Genomic DNA, 17,251 nt, shown 5'->3' on the forward strand with positions numbered 1-17,251 from the left:
ATATAGCAAAAGTAAATAGCTACTACTATTACTCTTCAAAGGGCACTTTTGGTTTCTGACAAAACTCAAGGCTCTTCTAGTGTTCATCCACTGAAAGTTTAAGTGTGAGTTCTGCCCTCCTATGTTCTCCATAAGATATATGAACAGCCCTTACAGGCCCAAATCCATAGCAAGTTTAAAGTTTAAAAAATTCAAGACATGATTTTATTTAATATTTAATCTTTGATTCAAAAAGTCATCTTTCCATGTAATTCTATATTCAATAGAACAGGGCAGACAGCTAGCAATCCCTTCAAAATGATAACAGTAGGAATAATAATAGTAACACAAATAATTACATTTTCACAGCTATATACAAATTTTAATTAATTAAATGCTCACAACACCTCTGTGAAATATTAGTTCAGTTCACAGAAAAGGAAACAGACCCAAAAACATTACAATAGCTGTGTTCCACATAGCAAATCAGTGGCATATCCGAAGTCCACACAGCAAATGAGGCAGTAAAAGATTAGAACTCAAATGTTCATGGAATCAGAAGCTGGAAATGGGAAAGATCTAATACCAGACAGTCATCTAGTCCTTCCCCCCATGGCAATGCTCATTATTGTACATTTGCTAGCCTTTCCCCTCTCTAATTTTAAAATAACTCAAACAGCAGGGCTACCACCTTAATTTCATCCTCTTACATTTAGCCACACACTCTTACGCTATCCCTGTAATAATTACTTTCAGTTCTGAAGTCTCCTAATGCTACTAGTTTTGTAAAGTTAATCAACAAGTCTGACGGCATCTCTAAGGCACATTATTTGTGTTACTACTATTATAGATTAGCAGGATGTGCAGATTAATACTGTCTCTGGCCTCAGAGATTAACTACATACATTCAAAGGATTTTGATTCAAATAAGGTTTACTGCATTTGAGCTCAGAAGGGAAAAGCGGCTACTCCACTTCAGATTCTCCTCCCTTGGTGTATGTCAACAGCATATCCTGGGAGAGCTAACACTGGACTTGCAATATCAGCCAGGTGGACTTCTGCAACAGAGATCAGGTAATGCACCCCACTGGCAATAAGATTATGGATCGTGAATGATGTAAGGCTTGATCCTATGCTATCAGAGTCAATGGGATTTTTGCACTGATTTCAATAGTAGGAGGATCAAGCCCTTATTGACTAGAGATCTTATGCTGAGGATGAAATCCTTGTGTTTATCTATTTTGGATCCATGTGTAGTAGCTGGCTGCTTATTGCACCAGATTGGAGGTAGTAGTGTCTGGTGATCTTCTTTCCAAGCTTTGGCTAATGTTCTCTCTATTTCTTTTTCCTTATATGATTTATACTGTGGAGGATGATTATAAGAAGCATGCTTAATTAGCAATGACAGGAATTTAGCAGTGTGTTGGATAACTAGTGTGTCGCCAACCTACTCAACTCTCAGAATTATTGAGTGAAAGTGAACTGCTGGAGAGTTCTGGAGCTGCAACAGCTGTTCAAGATATGATACATGTGCTCAGCACCTGAGTACTGTGTTATTGCTATACTGTGGGAAGCCTCTACTTCAGAGTATCTGAAAGAGGTGTTGCAAGTGGGTGGCTTTATATAAAGTGAGGCATTAATCTGTTTGGAGGATGGTACAGGAGTAGCCACCTGAATCCTGATGTAAAGCTGGTATTTGATATTGTCAGAGATGCCAACCTTGCTCTGAGACTTTTAGGGATGTTAATTAAAAAAATAGGGAGGAATTAGGGAGGTTGCTTGGATCTCTCTCCTCTCCTAACCTCCCCTTGGGGAAATCAGGACGTCTCCCTCCTCCCCTTCCTATCTAGGTCAAGGGGGGAGCCCGGGTCCACTCCTCATTGCGCGCCTGACTCCCACTTCCAAACAGGATCAAGGAGAGGATCAACCCTTGGAAAGCTGCCCTTCTATGCCGCCTGGGACTCTTTATTATGTTGACCAGTCCCGGGCCTGGATCTCCTTCCTGGGATGATCCTTGTCCTTTTCTCACTCCTGTCATTTTTCTTCTCTTTTCCTCCACCATCGCTGCCTCCTCCTGCCCCTCCAGATTCTCCTCCTCTGCAAACTGTGTAGTGAGGGTCTACATGGTGATTGTCAGTGGGGTTGAGGCACTGGATTCACCACCAAAGCCTCTGACTTCATGTTGAGCCCTAACTGCCCTGTGTGGACTTTGCTGGCTCACTCTAGGTACCTAGAGTGTCTTACTGTAGTTGAGCAAGGTCCACACAGAGCAGTTGGAGTGCAACATACAGCCTATGGCTTGGATAGTGAATCCAGCAGCGCCCCAACCCATTCAAAATCACTGCAGCTTACTTCCTATCAGACTGTCACTGCATAGTTTGTGCATATGCCAGGATTACTGAAAATCAAGGATGATTAGCATCTCTGCATTGTGAAAGGGGCTGCAATTTATTTCCTCTAAGTCAGGAAAAGGTTGGGGAGGGACAAGAAACAAAGAAAATGTTAAATGCTGCTTCCTGGGTCAAAACTTCAAAGTTTTGGAAGTTCAACTGGTGTGATGGTTCTTGGCAATGGATGGGGGTCTCTGGGCTACTCTGTGCTGGGAGGGTGGAGGTATTCCATCAACTTAGTCCTCATTAATGGAAGGACATTATATCTTTTTCAAGAGTTGTCATGGTATCTTTTATTGGACCACCTTCTGTTGGTGAGAGAGACATGCTTTCAAACTTACACAAAGATCACCAACCTTGTCTCTCTAATATTCTGGGACCAACCTGGCTAGAACACCACTAACTTCAAGAGTTGTAGCAGTTTTGATATCACTTGATTCAGACAGCTGCAGCCTCTTTTGTGCTGTTGCTGCTAAGAGAAGAGGGAAGGAAACTGTAGTCTGCACAGAGTCTTTCAAGCTCTACTTAAGCTGCATTAACTGGTTTTGCCAGTTCCCTGGTGATGGTTTCAGCACTCTTTGTGCTGTTGATTTTAGAAAGAAGGACTTTGACAACAACTCAAGTCAGTTATCATAAATCACTCCTAAGCAACACAAGGCATTCACTTTTCCCAGGAGTTGTGAATGTTGCCACCAGAGCTCAGCATTCCAAGTTTGAGAGCCAGAAAATCAAGCCAGTTAAGAATGTTCTGTGTTTGTACAGTACCTAGAACCCTGGAGTGCTGGTCCATGATTAGGGATCATAGGCATTACAGTAATACAAATATTGTAATAATAAACAGATAGTAATGTGTCCTACAGTCTGCCTGTGCACTTATCTTATTGGTGTTGAAACTGAGATTTATAACAAACCAACTAAAGATGTGTGTTAAAAAGTGGAAAATAAACTATCAGAGAACTTCTTCTGTGAATTTGTAAATGCAGAAAATTGATTCCCGCAGGGTCTGAGGTTCTTGCTCAGTGTTATTTGCTCTTTGGCCATGAGATGCCTTACACAATCTTGAAAGAGTAAAAAATAAAAACAAAATAGATGACAATTTAAAATGGTGAAAACTGTGATACAAAACTGTCCTAGACAGTGCACAGGAAAAAAGCACTATCTACACTGAAAAGGACAAAAGAGTTCTACAGCAGTACTAGCATATTCAAAAAGAAGCTGGAATTGAAATTGTTAGTACAAATAGACTTCAAATTTTGTATGCCTATTATGCAAGCAAGGTGTGACCTATAAGACAACACAAAATGTTTAACTAAAGACATCTAAGGGATTAAAAAGGAATTACAAAATTGGCTTTAATTTAAGGGCAATCAGTATGAGAAACCCTAGAAACCTCCTGGATACCATTAAAATGAATTCTGGAATTCTCCATTTTCCTTTTGGATCCTCAGCAGTTCATTTTCACATCAAGCAAAACAGAAACAGTAACTTAAAACAAGTTGAAAGATAATTATGGAACTCCTTATCTGAGGAGGTTGTGAAGGCTAGGACTATAACAATGTTTAAAAGGGGACTGGATAAATTCATGGTGGCTATTAGCTAGGATGGGTAAGAATGGTGTCCCTAGCCTCTGTTCGTCAGAGGATGGAGATGGATGGCAGGAGAGAGATCACTTGATCATTGCCTGTTAGGTTCACTCCCTCTGGGACACCTGGCATTGGCCACTGTCGGTAGACAGATACTTGGCTAGATGGACCTTTGGTCTGACCCGGTACAGCCGTTCTTATGTTCTTATGTTATGTAACGTGCATCATCAGCATTTAACACAGGAACTTAATTCATACAAGAATCCTACTTACGTTTGGGTGCATCACTTGTAACAGACTGAATGAAGTCATATGGGGTCATATATAATTGGCCTTCAAATTCTAAACTGGCAAATATACGAAACCGTTGCTCTCGAGAAGTTGCATAAAGATTCAGATCTTCAAAGTCTGATCTGCTTTCTGTGATCTTAACAGACAAAAAGAAAGTATGAAGGAAAAGTTGTTCTATTACATTCACCAGTGTCTTCAAGACTCACTGTAAAGCAAGTTGTAAATGGAAAAAGTGTAAAGTTAAATGCATGCATAAAAGTTTTGCAGGATTAGGGCCTAAGGTTACCAACCGGGTCCTATTAATTTTATTTTCAACCCCCTGTAAATTTCAACAACAAACGTCCTTTAGACATGAAAACTGGCAAGCTTAGGACAAGTCTACACTTAAAATGCTGCATCAGCGCAGCCTCACTGATGCAACTGCACCGTTTTAGTGCTTTAATGAAGACACTCTAAGCAGAGGGGAGAGAGCTCTTCCATTGGTCTAGTTAATCCACCTCCCAGAGAGATGGCAGCTATGTTGATGGGAGAAATTCTTCTGTCTCCATAGTGCTCTCTACACAGGGGTTAGATCAGTATAACTATGTCGCTCAGGGGTATAGACCAGACCTTACTCTCAGACAAGAGGAAAACTTTCACTATGTATTTGGAGAGAAAAGTTCAAGGGTACCTTTGTTTCAAAAACTCACAAAAGTCTAACTAACTGGAAGACACCGTGGGAATCAAACTTCAGATAATATTTAAAACTTGTTCACAGGACAGTTTGAAAGAAAACCATGCAATAGGAAGGGAAGAAAATACTATTTTTTTCGTTACTTCCATGTGTAAAATGCAAGTGTGGACAATTTCATATGCAAGAGGTTCTACAGGTGTAAACTTTCTATGGCTATCCTGGGTTCAATAGCTAGTATTATCAATACTGCTATACTTTGTGAGGAACAAACAGAACTCCTCTAAAGTTAAGAAACTGCTTAAATGGCATAACTTCATATGAAGTTCTGAAGTCTGTAAATGCGTGGAGTACTTGAACTCTTGGGATACTGCCAAAGACCTTTCATCTCATCCTGTGGCTGCAGGTGGACATTCCAACCCCTCCGCGCTCTCTCTCTCTCTCTCTCTCTCTCTCACACACACACACACACACACATATGTATTTGTGTTGATTGGCATATTGCTACTATCAAGTGACTCTATAACTAACTAGAGTAAAATCCCAAAGGATATCAATCCTCATGATTCTCTTTTCTATTTTGCACTGTTTAATCTGATAATAGAATATTGGTTTTGTGGGACATGCACATGCACCCCTAACTGCCAACAGCTGCTTGTAAACATTCCTTGGCCATGTAGCTAGACACATGATTCTATGGAGGCAATATCAAAAAGGAAAAATTAGTATTTCAACCTGTTCATCACAAATGCAGAGAAAAACAACAGCTTAAAAATGAAGAGCAATGATACAGTTAACTTTTATTAATATTTAAAAATCAGAAAGCAATATCTAAGCAAAAAACAGCTATAATGTCACTCTAACCTTTTATTCATTTCACTGGCATACCATTTAGTTAGTTTTGCCACCTAAACAATTTTGAAACTATTAAATCAAAGACAACAATTGGATCTTAAACAGTACTTTTTTTTTAAACCACCTAAGAAACTAGCCACATAAAGTTTGTTTTTAGAGAGGAGTCCAAACACTTCCAACAAAGGGAACAAGCTTAAGAGATGTTTGCAGTTAGTGTCCACCAAGAGATAACAGTCTTAAACTACAAATGGAAGGTATTTTTTCAGAAAGCTTCCTAAGGGTGAGGTTTAGATTTCAGTGATTAAAAGGAAAAGGCATGTTTACTGGGTGGTCACAAATGTAGGGTTGCTTGAGTTCTGATTTCAAACATGTAAACATTTAGTCACCTGAAAAAGTAACACACAAGTAAAACTACAGGGGTGAAATAAAACTAAGCTGCCTCTGACTTGTAGCCCTCCCAATGACTAAATGTTTAAATTGGTGTTGTAGATCAGATGCAGGGCTGGGCTCATAAATGGCTGAGTGTCAACAACTGGTTGAAAATCTCCCTTTGGGGACACATGAGAAGAATTACCTTGGACTGTAGGTCAGAAATAAAACTAACCAAATAGCCAAAAATAAAATACATATAAAAATAAAAATTCAACCTCATTAGGGACAATCTAGATGAAGTTGCTGTGAATTTTTTCAATTTCTACACTTGTAGATATGCTAAACAAGGGTCCTGTACAAGTATCACCACAGATTTATCTTGCAAGACTATATGCAGTCACTTGTTATGCTGCCTCCTCAGTTCTTAGCAGAAGTTAAAATAATTGGCTATGTAAAGCTATTCTATAACTTGGCAAAACAGGCGAGAAACTTTTTGTGATCTGAAGGAAGTAATCCATAATCCATGTTGAGAAGGAGGAAGGAGACACTGTATGCAGACCCCATTTACTGAAGAAAAAACAATAAGTGCATCAAGTATTTGCTTCTGCCAATTGTTAAGAAGTTCTGTGAAAGTGAACTTCTTACTAATCACTTTTTTCTCACCTCCAAGACAACTCACAAATTGCAAAATTAGGAAGCTAATAAATTTCTCAGTATCAGAGACTCTCTTAGGCTGAGAGAAAGTCTATAATCCATACAGTAGTATCATGCAATTCAAAATCTTTTTTATTTTTAGAAGTCAGTGTTTCAAGCCAAGATTACAAGGGTTATCAGTCCCCCACTACCCTCCCATGAAGAAAGTAAAGCTTCTTGATCCTCTTTACTGGAGATCCCTGTCTGTGTTTCTAGGGCATATTTAATAGCATTCTGGGGACAAACAAGACCCCTTCTGTGCAGTGCAAACCACACACACACAGGGCTCTTCCCAGAAGGCCCAAATATTCTTCTACATTTTAGATTAGCATTTCTATATATTTTAAAATATATCAAAACAGTCAATTTTAATTTAGAAAAAATGTTTGCTACGTACAAACTAATAGTTTATCAGCTCTGACACTAAGAATTTTTTTTTAAGATCACATATACACTTACACTACAGTCCTGAGAAGTGACTGTAATTGTGGCATTTTGGGGTTCCAAGTTTTAACATTTTCCAATGATTTCCAAATCAAATGTACAAGGATAAGATGTTTTTCTAACTGCCTGCCCTGCAAAGTTACCGTGGGATGAGAATGGAAAGCTGAGTTCTTTCCTTCTTGGACATCCATCAGCAGTAATAAAAGATCCTGTAGGCCAAACTGTGCTCTCAAATTATACACATGCAAACCAGTTGCATTCAGGTGACGCTTTCAGTGAAATTTGTGCAACCCATCCTCTTCAGTGCGTTTACACAGATGTAACAGATTATCTCTGCAATCAGAGTTTTAGTTAACAATTCTGTTTATGATACACATGAAAAAAAGAGAATCCAGCTCATTCCCTCTTAGTTTGTACAACTTCTGCAGGGCTAAAGAGAGTGGACAATTATTTTTATCTCTAATATTAGCAGATACAATTCTGAATAAACACAGGAAACAAGCACAAGTACCATTTTTGCCCAGTCACCTTTCACAGTAGAGTTACATTTTAAGAATTTACTGAACAAGTATAACCATAACAGATCACAGTGACTCAAGAGGATCTATGGATAATGGATCACTTAGGAAGTTTTAGCATACTCTTCTATTCAGGTGCAGTACTTGGAGGATATGTTGAGGTTCTGTGCACTTTGGGGCAATTCAGACCATCTCAAGTAGTGTTGCTTATGTTTCCATGGAGACACTTCCAATAGTATTTACTGCATTGTCAGACACATACTTTAACATTTCTTAAGTGCTGAGTGTGACAATAAAAATAAAGTGACACACGGTATGCAAGGAAGTTTTAAGACATGCTTGAATTTAACTCATGTCACTACTTAGCCCTACAAGATCTTTAACGACAATGGTGAAATCTTGTTCCACTGACGTCAATGGGGGGCATGGATCAGAATTCACGTTGCATTCCCTGTCAGCATCCAGCTCGGGCTGAGGAAGCTAATGATCCAACCAGTGGACCAAATTCGGAGATGAATCCTGGTTACACGCCACCTGAGGCACACTGCACATACACTAAGAAGACTGAAGTCAATGGGAGTTTTGCCACTGACTTCAATGGAACTAGGATTTCACTCTATATATGTTGCAATACTTAGACATTTTGTTTTGTGAATTAAGAGCAATACCCATTACTATGAATGTAGTTGCTTTCATTTTTCAGATTAGAACCAAAATACGTTTTACATCTGCCTTCAAGCCTATAACGGCAGCCTAATCTACTGTACTGGTATACTGGCTTTCATAGATTAATTTATTATGTATTTGTGTACTATTTATTTATACATATAGTTGGAAACTAGGTAGAATTTTGACTGGGAAAGATTCCAGTCAGATACTTTATATTGAAGGAGAGACAAAATATCTTTAGGAATACATATTGTTTTCCTTATTTAAACAGAGTTCAGTGTTAGAAGAAAGCAATTCTTTCTGCAATTCTTTACCAAGTCACAATACATTTTTCACACTTAATCTCATTCATAAAGCCTCTAAATATTAAGAATGGGTGAATAGGTTTGCTAAAAAAAAATTCCAGGCCAATCTTCAGGTACAGCCCCAACCCAACCTTTTTAAAAGTTCATTAAAGGGATTCCCTCTCCCAACATTCTTCATTACTTGTATATATTACCCATCCTCCCCAGTCATTAGAAGATCCCATCCCTGACAATTTTAGTTATGCTTAAGGCTACATTTTAGTCACTTGTATTTTTAGTAAAAGTCTTGGACAGGTCACGGGCAGTAAACAAAAATTAATGACCCGTGTATATGACCCGTAGACTTCACAGACTTCTCCTATATACTCCATACTAAATCTTGGGGAGGGGGACAGCCCGGGAGTGCCACGGGTTCTCAGGGGGGCGGCCCAGCGCGTGCTGGGGGTGGGACAGGCGGTGGCATGCGGCCCAGGACCTTCACTGGTGCTGGGGTATTGGGTTGCGGGAGGGCGGCACGCAGCCCGAGACCTGTGCTGGTGCTGTGGGGGCCGGAGGGAATGGCGGGACTGGCAGGCTCCCCACCCATGCCTCCCTGGAAGCAGCGACATCCCTCAGCTCCTAGGCAGATGCGGAGGTGTGGCCACACAGTTCGTGTGCTGCCTCCTCCCTGGGTGCCGGCTCCGCAGCGCACATTGGTCGGGAACCACGGCCAATGGGAACTGTGGGGGTGGTGCCTGCAGGCGGAGGCAGCACGCAGAGTCCCCTGGCCCTGCCTCCCCCAAGAGCTGAGGGATGTCATCACTTCCGGGGAGCCCCCCTGAGGTAAGCGCTGCCCAGGGCCCCCTCCCACACCCCAACCCCCAGCTCTGAATGCCCCACCCAAACTCTTGCTGCTGCTGAGGGTGGGGGAAGCGGTGGCCCGAGACTGCCCCAGCAGCGCCCGGTGTGGGTGGCCGCCCAGGGGCCGCCCAAGCAGGCGTTGGGCCAGCTGCACCGGCCACTGCAGAAGTCACAGAGGTCACGGAATCCATAACTTTCATGACCTCCGTGACAAACTTGCAGCCTTAATTATGCTACAACAGGGGTCAGCAACCTTTCAGAAGCGGAGTGCCGAGTTTTCATTTATTCACTCTAATTTAAGGTTTTGCGTGCCAGTAATACATTTTAACGTTTTTAGAAGGTCTCTTTCTATAAGTCTATAATATATAACTAAACTATTGTTGTATGTAAAGTAAATAAGGTTTCTAAAATGTTTAAGAAGCTTCATTTAAAATTAAATCAAATGCAGAGCTTCCCCACCCCTGACTGGTGGCCAGAACCCGGAAAGTGTGAGTGCCACTGAAAATCAGCTCACATGCTGCCTTCGGCACCCGTGCCATAGGTTGCCTACCCCTGTGCTACAACTTGCTCCCTGTCTATTTAACTCATGCAAACTCTGGTGCACCTTTGACCGCATACGTCTCAGAGTTGGGGAAGTTTTACTGAAGCAGCATGAGTACCAAAACAGATGGATCATTCAGGAAGATTCAAAAAGCCAGGCAAATTCTAAAGGAAAGTACAGTGGTGTTGACAAAGTAGGGGTGTAAGAGTCAAAAAGACTCCAATTTCTATTTGAAGTTTTTAAAGCTTATCCAAACTAAATCTCTTAGTAATTATCGGCAATCTTCAAAAACTTTCATGAAAGCATATCTCTGACAAATAAAAGAAAAAAAGATTTTTCAGACTTCTGTTTACTAATCCTCTTGGCAATCTTGTCTACTACTTACAATGATCTTATATCATGTTATAGTTCTGTGCCTTTTAAAAACTGGACGTGGCCATTTCCCTTAAGTGCACTGTCACAAATCTCTGAGTAGCAGTATTTTCTCAATTTTATGAATAGCAGGTTAGTTCTGGTTTACCTCATCTGCTGACCTATTTTGCTTAATAGGTATCAGAGGGGTAGCCGTGTTAGTCTGGATCTGTAAAAGCAACAAAGAATCCTGTGGCACCTTATAGACTAACAGACGTTTTGCAGCATGAGCTTTCGTGGGTGAATACCCACTTCTTCTTGCATCTTGCATCTGAAGAAGTGGGTATTCACCCACGAAAGCTCATGCTGCAAAACGTCTGTTAGTCTATAAGGTGCCACAGGATTCTTTGTTGCTTTTGCTTAATAGGATTTACCAAAAACCAAACAAAATCTACAACACTTTTCCTTTCAGCCTCAAAATTAACCTTTCTATTCACAAACAAGAATCTTTTTTTAAACAAAGTATTAAGGTTGAAAGTCTGTTTTAAGGGAGTCTCATTGACACCCAAACTAACGGTATAAAACCCCCAAACGTTAGAAATCTGGAACTGAACAGTTAAGGGATTCAGCCAATTTCCAGCTGTCATGTAAACTTTCATCACTCACCATCACGGCATGACTTCCATGGTCAACCCAGTCATAGCTTTTTAATGTTGGGGTATTGGTCCCCTTATCTTTTATTTTTAAAAATAGTATACACATTTAATACTTTTTTGGCAATGTTAGTTTGCCATTGTAACATATTTTCAAACAACTCTTTTTAATGAAGTTACCTGTTTCTGAATATCCCTGGGGTTTTTATTTAGGGTGTGCAGTGGGGTGGCTGCCCCACTCCTGAGGAACAGGGGATTAAAACAGCCCTGGAGAGGGCTACAGTTGGAAAAAGCAGGGCTGATTGGGGAAAGCAGCCTCAGCTGGGGGCCACGCCCCAATCAGGCCAAGGCTGGGTTAATGAGGGCCCAGCTGGCCCTTATAAGAGGGCTGGGGCCAGAAGCCAGAGATAGAGTCTCTCTTTAGTGGTAGAGAGGGAAGGGCCTGGCTGCCTGGAAGCTGAGAAGGTATCAAGACTGCAGCAGGGCTTGGGGAAGGCTAGAGGAGCTGGAGAGTTCTGGCCTAGAAACCCCCCAGACTGCAGGCCTTGTTAAAGGCCAAAGAAGGTACTGGGGTTGCAGAGGGCGGCCAGAGGCAGCAGGTCCAAAACCCCGCACTTGCCGGTGATGAGTGGCATATATACTGCAGTCTACCCCAGTGAATGGGGCTAGATCGAGACTGGCAGTGGCCATAGTCTGAGGTGAGGTGGAGATAGAGGGTGGGAGTTCCCTGGGGAGAGGAGACCCAGATCTGCGAGGGTACTGCCAGGGGGCATTGGGGTCCAAGAGGGACTTGGGCCCAGTGTAAGTGAGACACCAGCCTGCTGAGGGTGCTCTGGAGCTGGAAATGCTAATTCCCTGGATGACCAGCAGGAGGCGCTGCAGGGGTGAGTCCCACACTGTTACAGGGTGTTATTTCTTGTGGGTTTTATTGGGTTTTTTTGTTTTCTTTTCTTTTTTTCCCCCAGAAGAGTGACAAATGTAAACACCTTTGGTGTCTAAGGTCAGCAGGAGGGAAGTCCTTCTTTGACAGACCTTACAAAGCAGGACTCTTTTGGAGACTTCAGCAATTCCATAGGAGATAGGTTAGTGTGGTGAAAGGGGAAGTGGGTAGGAAATAGAAAAGTGGATGGTGGAGGGAAAGGTTTTTATCCACATTCAAAGCTTTAAAGTATTTAAAGCTTTATATCCAGAAAGTTAAGCATTTTAAAGTTTCATATGAATAAAATTGCTTTTCCTGATCCCCCTACACTCCATCTGACAACCTGATCTCTTGTCATATTGACATCCATGTCTTGCCAGTACTTTTTCTCCTTACCAGTGTGCTCACTCCTCCCATACAAACCTCTATTTTAAAACCTGAGAGCCTGGCCACTCTCCATATATCACCACCACCCCAATCCTCAACCTCCAGTTCATGTCCCTCCAAGTTTCACCCCCAAACTCCCATACCATCACTCTCCAGCTTGGCACAGGAGCAGCACAAGGTCAGTTTATACTGATAAAGTTAATTTTTAAACATTGTTCTGTATACACATGAAAACAGATCTACAGAGAACAGTCATAGCCAAAGGTAACAGGAAAGAAGCATCCTGGCCCTTGGCACACAGACTTCTGAGCTTTTTCCCTTCTGGCCCAATTTGCAAGGTGTCAGGATGCCTCCTTCTGGCTTTCTTCTACCTAGTCCAGAAACAAAGCCAAAGCTTTGTTTTTCTTCTCAGCTAAAGCTAAGCAACAGCCCTTAATTTAAAATCTCTTGCAATAAGTACAGATTAATGGTCAGTTCCTCCTTGCTGCCCTGCACTGGGCCCTGGTTTATTGAACCTGTTTCCTGGTTGGGAACGGATGGAGAGGTAGAAAAAGCAACCATATGTGTACCTCCTCATTGTATCCTTGCTCTAATGAGTTCCCAGGTATGCCCTCCCCAAACTACCTAAGAGAAGGTTATAGAATCATAGAAATGTAGGGCTGGAGACTTTGTTCTCTGATATTTGTTGGTGCTGAACTGAAGAAAAAGGGATCCTGATGCATATGCTGGGGGACTGTCTAACAGTCAGGCAACTGTGGAAAGAGACAGACACAATAATTAAAATAACGCTTGGCTTCAGCAATCAAACCTCAGCTGAAAACTATATCATAGCTTACATATGTACTACACTGATTCTTGAGGGCCGCAAAGATTGTCAAGCCCATGATTTTACAAAAATGGAAGAGTAGGCTTATTCCCAGACTAGAGCAGTGGTATTCAGATGTGTCTGAATTGTAGCAAAGGAAGAGTAACTCATCCATGCAGAGCGCAAGTAAATAAATGGGAAGAAATTTGGACAATGTTTCTTTATTCAAATGTATCAAGATTGCTGAGATAGCGCAAACAATGCCTGACATCTCCACTTTTTCCCTCTCTTGTGCCCCCGCTTTCCCTTTTTACCTATCTGTGAATGCTTGTGTGTGTGTCTTTTACCCCTATCATAACATGTTCTGGCTGTGTATTAGTCTGATTTTGTAATATGTTCTTGAAGCTTTGACACAGTGCATAATTGCACTGGATAGCTTGTGAAATGTGTGGTATTTGGTAACATACAAGCAGTAAGTCATTTAACATTGTATTTTTTATTTCTTTATTAAACTTTTTAAAAAAAGTAATCCCAAAAGAAACAGAGGGCTGGAAGAGACCTCAAGAGGTCATCTAATTCAGGTCCCTACACTGAACCAAGTATTCTGCAAAAGTCTGCATTGTGCAGTGGTGCAGAATTCCCCCAGGAGTAAATCTACTGGTCTTAATTCATTGCTAGTAATTTAACAATCTTTATCAGAGACATTGATGTATATACATAAAGTACCTTAATTCAGGTCAACCCATTAGTCCAACCTCAAACCAACAGCCTCCTCTCACTATCAGCTCCCAGACCCTGAAGCGTCTACTCATTTTTGTAAAGCCACAGTAACACATCTGTCTTTAGTCCAAATTTATTCATGTGTTTATATATCTGTTAGCTTTCTATAAGTCATCTAGTTGGTCTCCTTTGACCCAATTACCATGTATGTGTGTCAAGTATCAGAGGGGTAGCCGTGTTAGTCTGGATCTGTAAAAGCATGCATCCGACGAAGTGGGTATTCACCCACGAAAGCTCATGCTCCAAAACGTCTGTTAGTCTATAAGGTGCCACAAGACTCTTTGCTGCTTTTACATGTAGATGTACTGTATTGATGTCATTTTCATTTTTTTGCTACTGTACTTCATCATTTCTTCTTTCAGCTGAGTTTGGTCTTGCAAGTAAGAACTGCAAGTGTCTGATTTAGTCTATACACTTGACCATCATTCAGTTTTTCTGCCATAATTCCTTTGATTACATAAAAAAAATGCAACTGATATTTAAAATGTATTCCTTCTCTTATATTCTTCTTGAAAAAAAAACAGGCAAACTGAGCAGGCGATAAACCTTGTTGTAATTATATTCTACAACAGGGGTTGGGGAAGCTTCAGCACATGGCCCATCAGGGTAATCCGGTAGCAGGCTACAAGACATCTTGTTTACATTGACCATCCACAGGCACAGCTCCCAGTGGCCATGGTTCGCCATTCCCGGCCAATGGGAGCTGTGGGAAGCTGCAGGCCGCAGGGATGTGCTGGCCACCACTTCCCACAACTCCCATTGGCCAGGAACGGCGAACTGTGGCCACTGGGAGCTGTGGAGGGCCATGCCTGTGAACAGCCAATGTAAACAAGATGTCTCACGGCCCACCAGCAGATTACCCTGATGGGCCACATGCCGAAGGTTGCTGACTCCTGTTCTACAATTTTAATAATGTCAAAGACACTAATTCAATGTTCAATAATGTCTCATAGGCCAGTCAAAACAAGTACAGCAAGGACTGCCACAAGGTAGTACTTCCACAGTCCATAAGCACTACACAAAGAACTTCCAACACCTCCACTCCTCCATGGGTTAACAGTTGGATGTAAAGCAGCACAAATTTTGGGCCTAAGACACAAAATAAGAGCAACAGGCATCTGACAATATTCACCCACAGGGTAGGCTGATTTAAATTACCAAGAGGAAAGCTGGGATTTAAATAAACTTTAATCAACCTTTCCCATTTGTACTTCAGTTATTTTCTAAAGAAAGGTACAGTCTCATTGGTTAATATAATCATTAAAAACATGCTCATTTACACCTAATTATAACTCAGTGCAACAGTAACTCTTCTATGATATCTCACAACTGCATGACAGTGGCCCCCAATGGTGATCTCCCCATACCGAATTGGCTCACTATGGGCCAGCTGTACTTGGGGGTGGCCAGTTTCCAGATGGCAATTGTGACTTCCTTGTCCACAGATATGGTGTGCCACATGCTGCTCTGCTGCCACTGTAGCTCCAGGATTAGCACAGCACATCTCCAAAAAGGTTGCCTTCCTCACATTCTAAAATTCTCTCACCACTGCTGTTATCTCAGATCTGCAGGTGAATCCTTTCCTATCAATATGTTCCGGTTACCTGAGCTCAGAATCTGCACTGTATGCTGTGAAGCTGCTCCAGGAACCAGTCCTCTCCTACTATCAGTTCCTCAGTGTCTCTCTTCCTCGTCATCTACATCCCAGTTCCACCATCACTGAAGACACTCCTGCTGCTGCTACATCTATTCAGTGGTGTGGCAGGTGAAGTCTCCAGCTGCTATGTCTATTCAGTGACAGAGCAGGCGAAATCTCCAGTCAAGTTCTGCCAGCTGAGTGCTAAAATACAGCCCAAGCAGCCTGTGCGTATCAAAGGTTGCCAGCATAGTGGTGAGACAGCAATTCAAAAGTGGCACTAGACCACCCATAAAGGCAATATGAGGCAAAGACAGATGAATCATGGGATTTAAAACAATTTTAACTAGCTTGGCTTCTGCTATGCATCCCACAATGCAGTGACAAAACTTCCAGAATGCAGAATGCTCAGCAGTGAAGCATACCCTCTGAGAACACCATGCGGCAAGCTGCCCATGTGTACCCAGTGATGAACATTGACAAAGGCACACCATCCCAAGTTCATGCTGCTATTGCAGCTTGGATAATGCATGTAAACTGAGGTGCAGCAAAAAGCTGCTGATTCATTCTCATTTTCTCTCTCACTCACTCACAGACAAGCCCTTGGAAAATTTTGAATGGTACACAGCAATAGCATAATAAAATAAAAAGCAGGTGATAAAAATTGATGTTCCTGCCCATATTCCAGTGGCATGCTTTAAATGTCTCCCCTGTCTAAAAACACTCACACATACTTCTGCATAAAAGATATTTCACAGCAATTTTATAAAATGGATTAATTCATGTTAGCAGTCATAAGCAAATCTACAGCAGCCAAGTATTCACATATTATGAAAAAAGTGTTTTCCCTCTAAGATACATTTTACTGTCAGTTTATCAACATCAGGGAGAATAAAAGGCCATTTTGAAAATTAAATAGTATTCTGGCAATATCTTTTTGAAGGGATATATGTTTGCACCCTTACATATTAAGCATATCTTACAAACATATCCTGAAAAACTAGCAACCTTCTCAAATGGGGCCTACAATAGTCTCAAAATCGAAGTTATTTTGTATAACCTAAAATATGTCCAGAAATCATGATGCTCCACCAATTAAACAGATGTTAGGGGCTAGATGACCTTCCATGTTCCTGAAAGTCACTTTCCAGAAGTATTAGATTTAGAGCAGATAGACTAAAAACACTGATGTAAACACTATTGCAGACCTTGGGGAAATTTTAGTCTTTTTTTGTCTTTTTTGATTAAGAGGCATATTTGTACAGTATACCTGACATTTAGGAAAGCATATTATATTTAGGATCAATCATGAAAGTGTTGCTTTAAACAAAAGAAAAGTAAGTCTTCGAAGATGGATAGTCCTATTGTATAATACTGCTGTGTGCTATTACACAGCTACCACTTTTTGCCTTAAATATGGTGGCATTCCAATAGTGAGTTAGGCAATTTGTGTATAAAACAGTTCACTTGTACGTTGAGTAACTTTATAAGTGCTTTAGGAGTGAAGTGTAAATTATTCTATGTAAAACTATTCTCTTTTATTCTCACTTCTCTCTCCTCATTCTCCACT

General features: G+C 41.2%; 1 protein-coding gene and 1 long non-coding RNA gene across 10 annotated transcripts in view; one reads left to right on the plus strand and one right to left on the minus strand.

Moving 5' to 3' along the window:
• MICU3 (mitochondrial calcium uptake family member 3) overlaps nucleotides 1-17,251 on the minus strand; it is a 120,396-nt gene that overhangs the window by 84,783 nt on the left and 18,362 nt on the right. For 8 of the 9 annotated variants that reach the window (XR_005598630.1, XR_005598631.1, XR_005598629.1 and 5 more), the window contains exon 2: nucleotides 4,226-4,379. Coding sequence is in view for 6 of the 9 variants with exons in the window: in XM_039539137.1 (XP_039395071.1) it covers nucleotides 4,226-4,274 (49 nt within the window). In the remaining 3 variants the exon portion in view is untranslated. Of the gene's footprint in view, nucleotides 1-4,225; nucleotides 4,380-11,334; nucleotides 11,393-17,251 lie in introns of those variants that run through there. The other variant, XM_039539132.1, reaches the window with a different exon arrangement.
• On the plus strand, nucleotides 11,583-17,153 carry LOC120405512. Its single transcript, XR_005598632.1, has 3 exons — nucleotides 11,583-11,718; nucleotides 12,120-12,236; nucleotides 15,609-17,153. It is a non-coding gene; the product is annotated as an uncharacterized LOC120405512 (long non-coding RNA).

This window comes from Mauremys reevesii, linkage group 5 (assembly GCF_016161935.1).
Source record: "Mauremys reevesii isolate NIE-2019 linkage group 5, ASM1616193v1, whole genome shotgun sequence".
In the NCBI taxonomy this organism is placed as follows: Eukaryota; Metazoa; Chordata; order Testudines; family Geoemydidae; genus Mauremys; species Mauremys reevesii.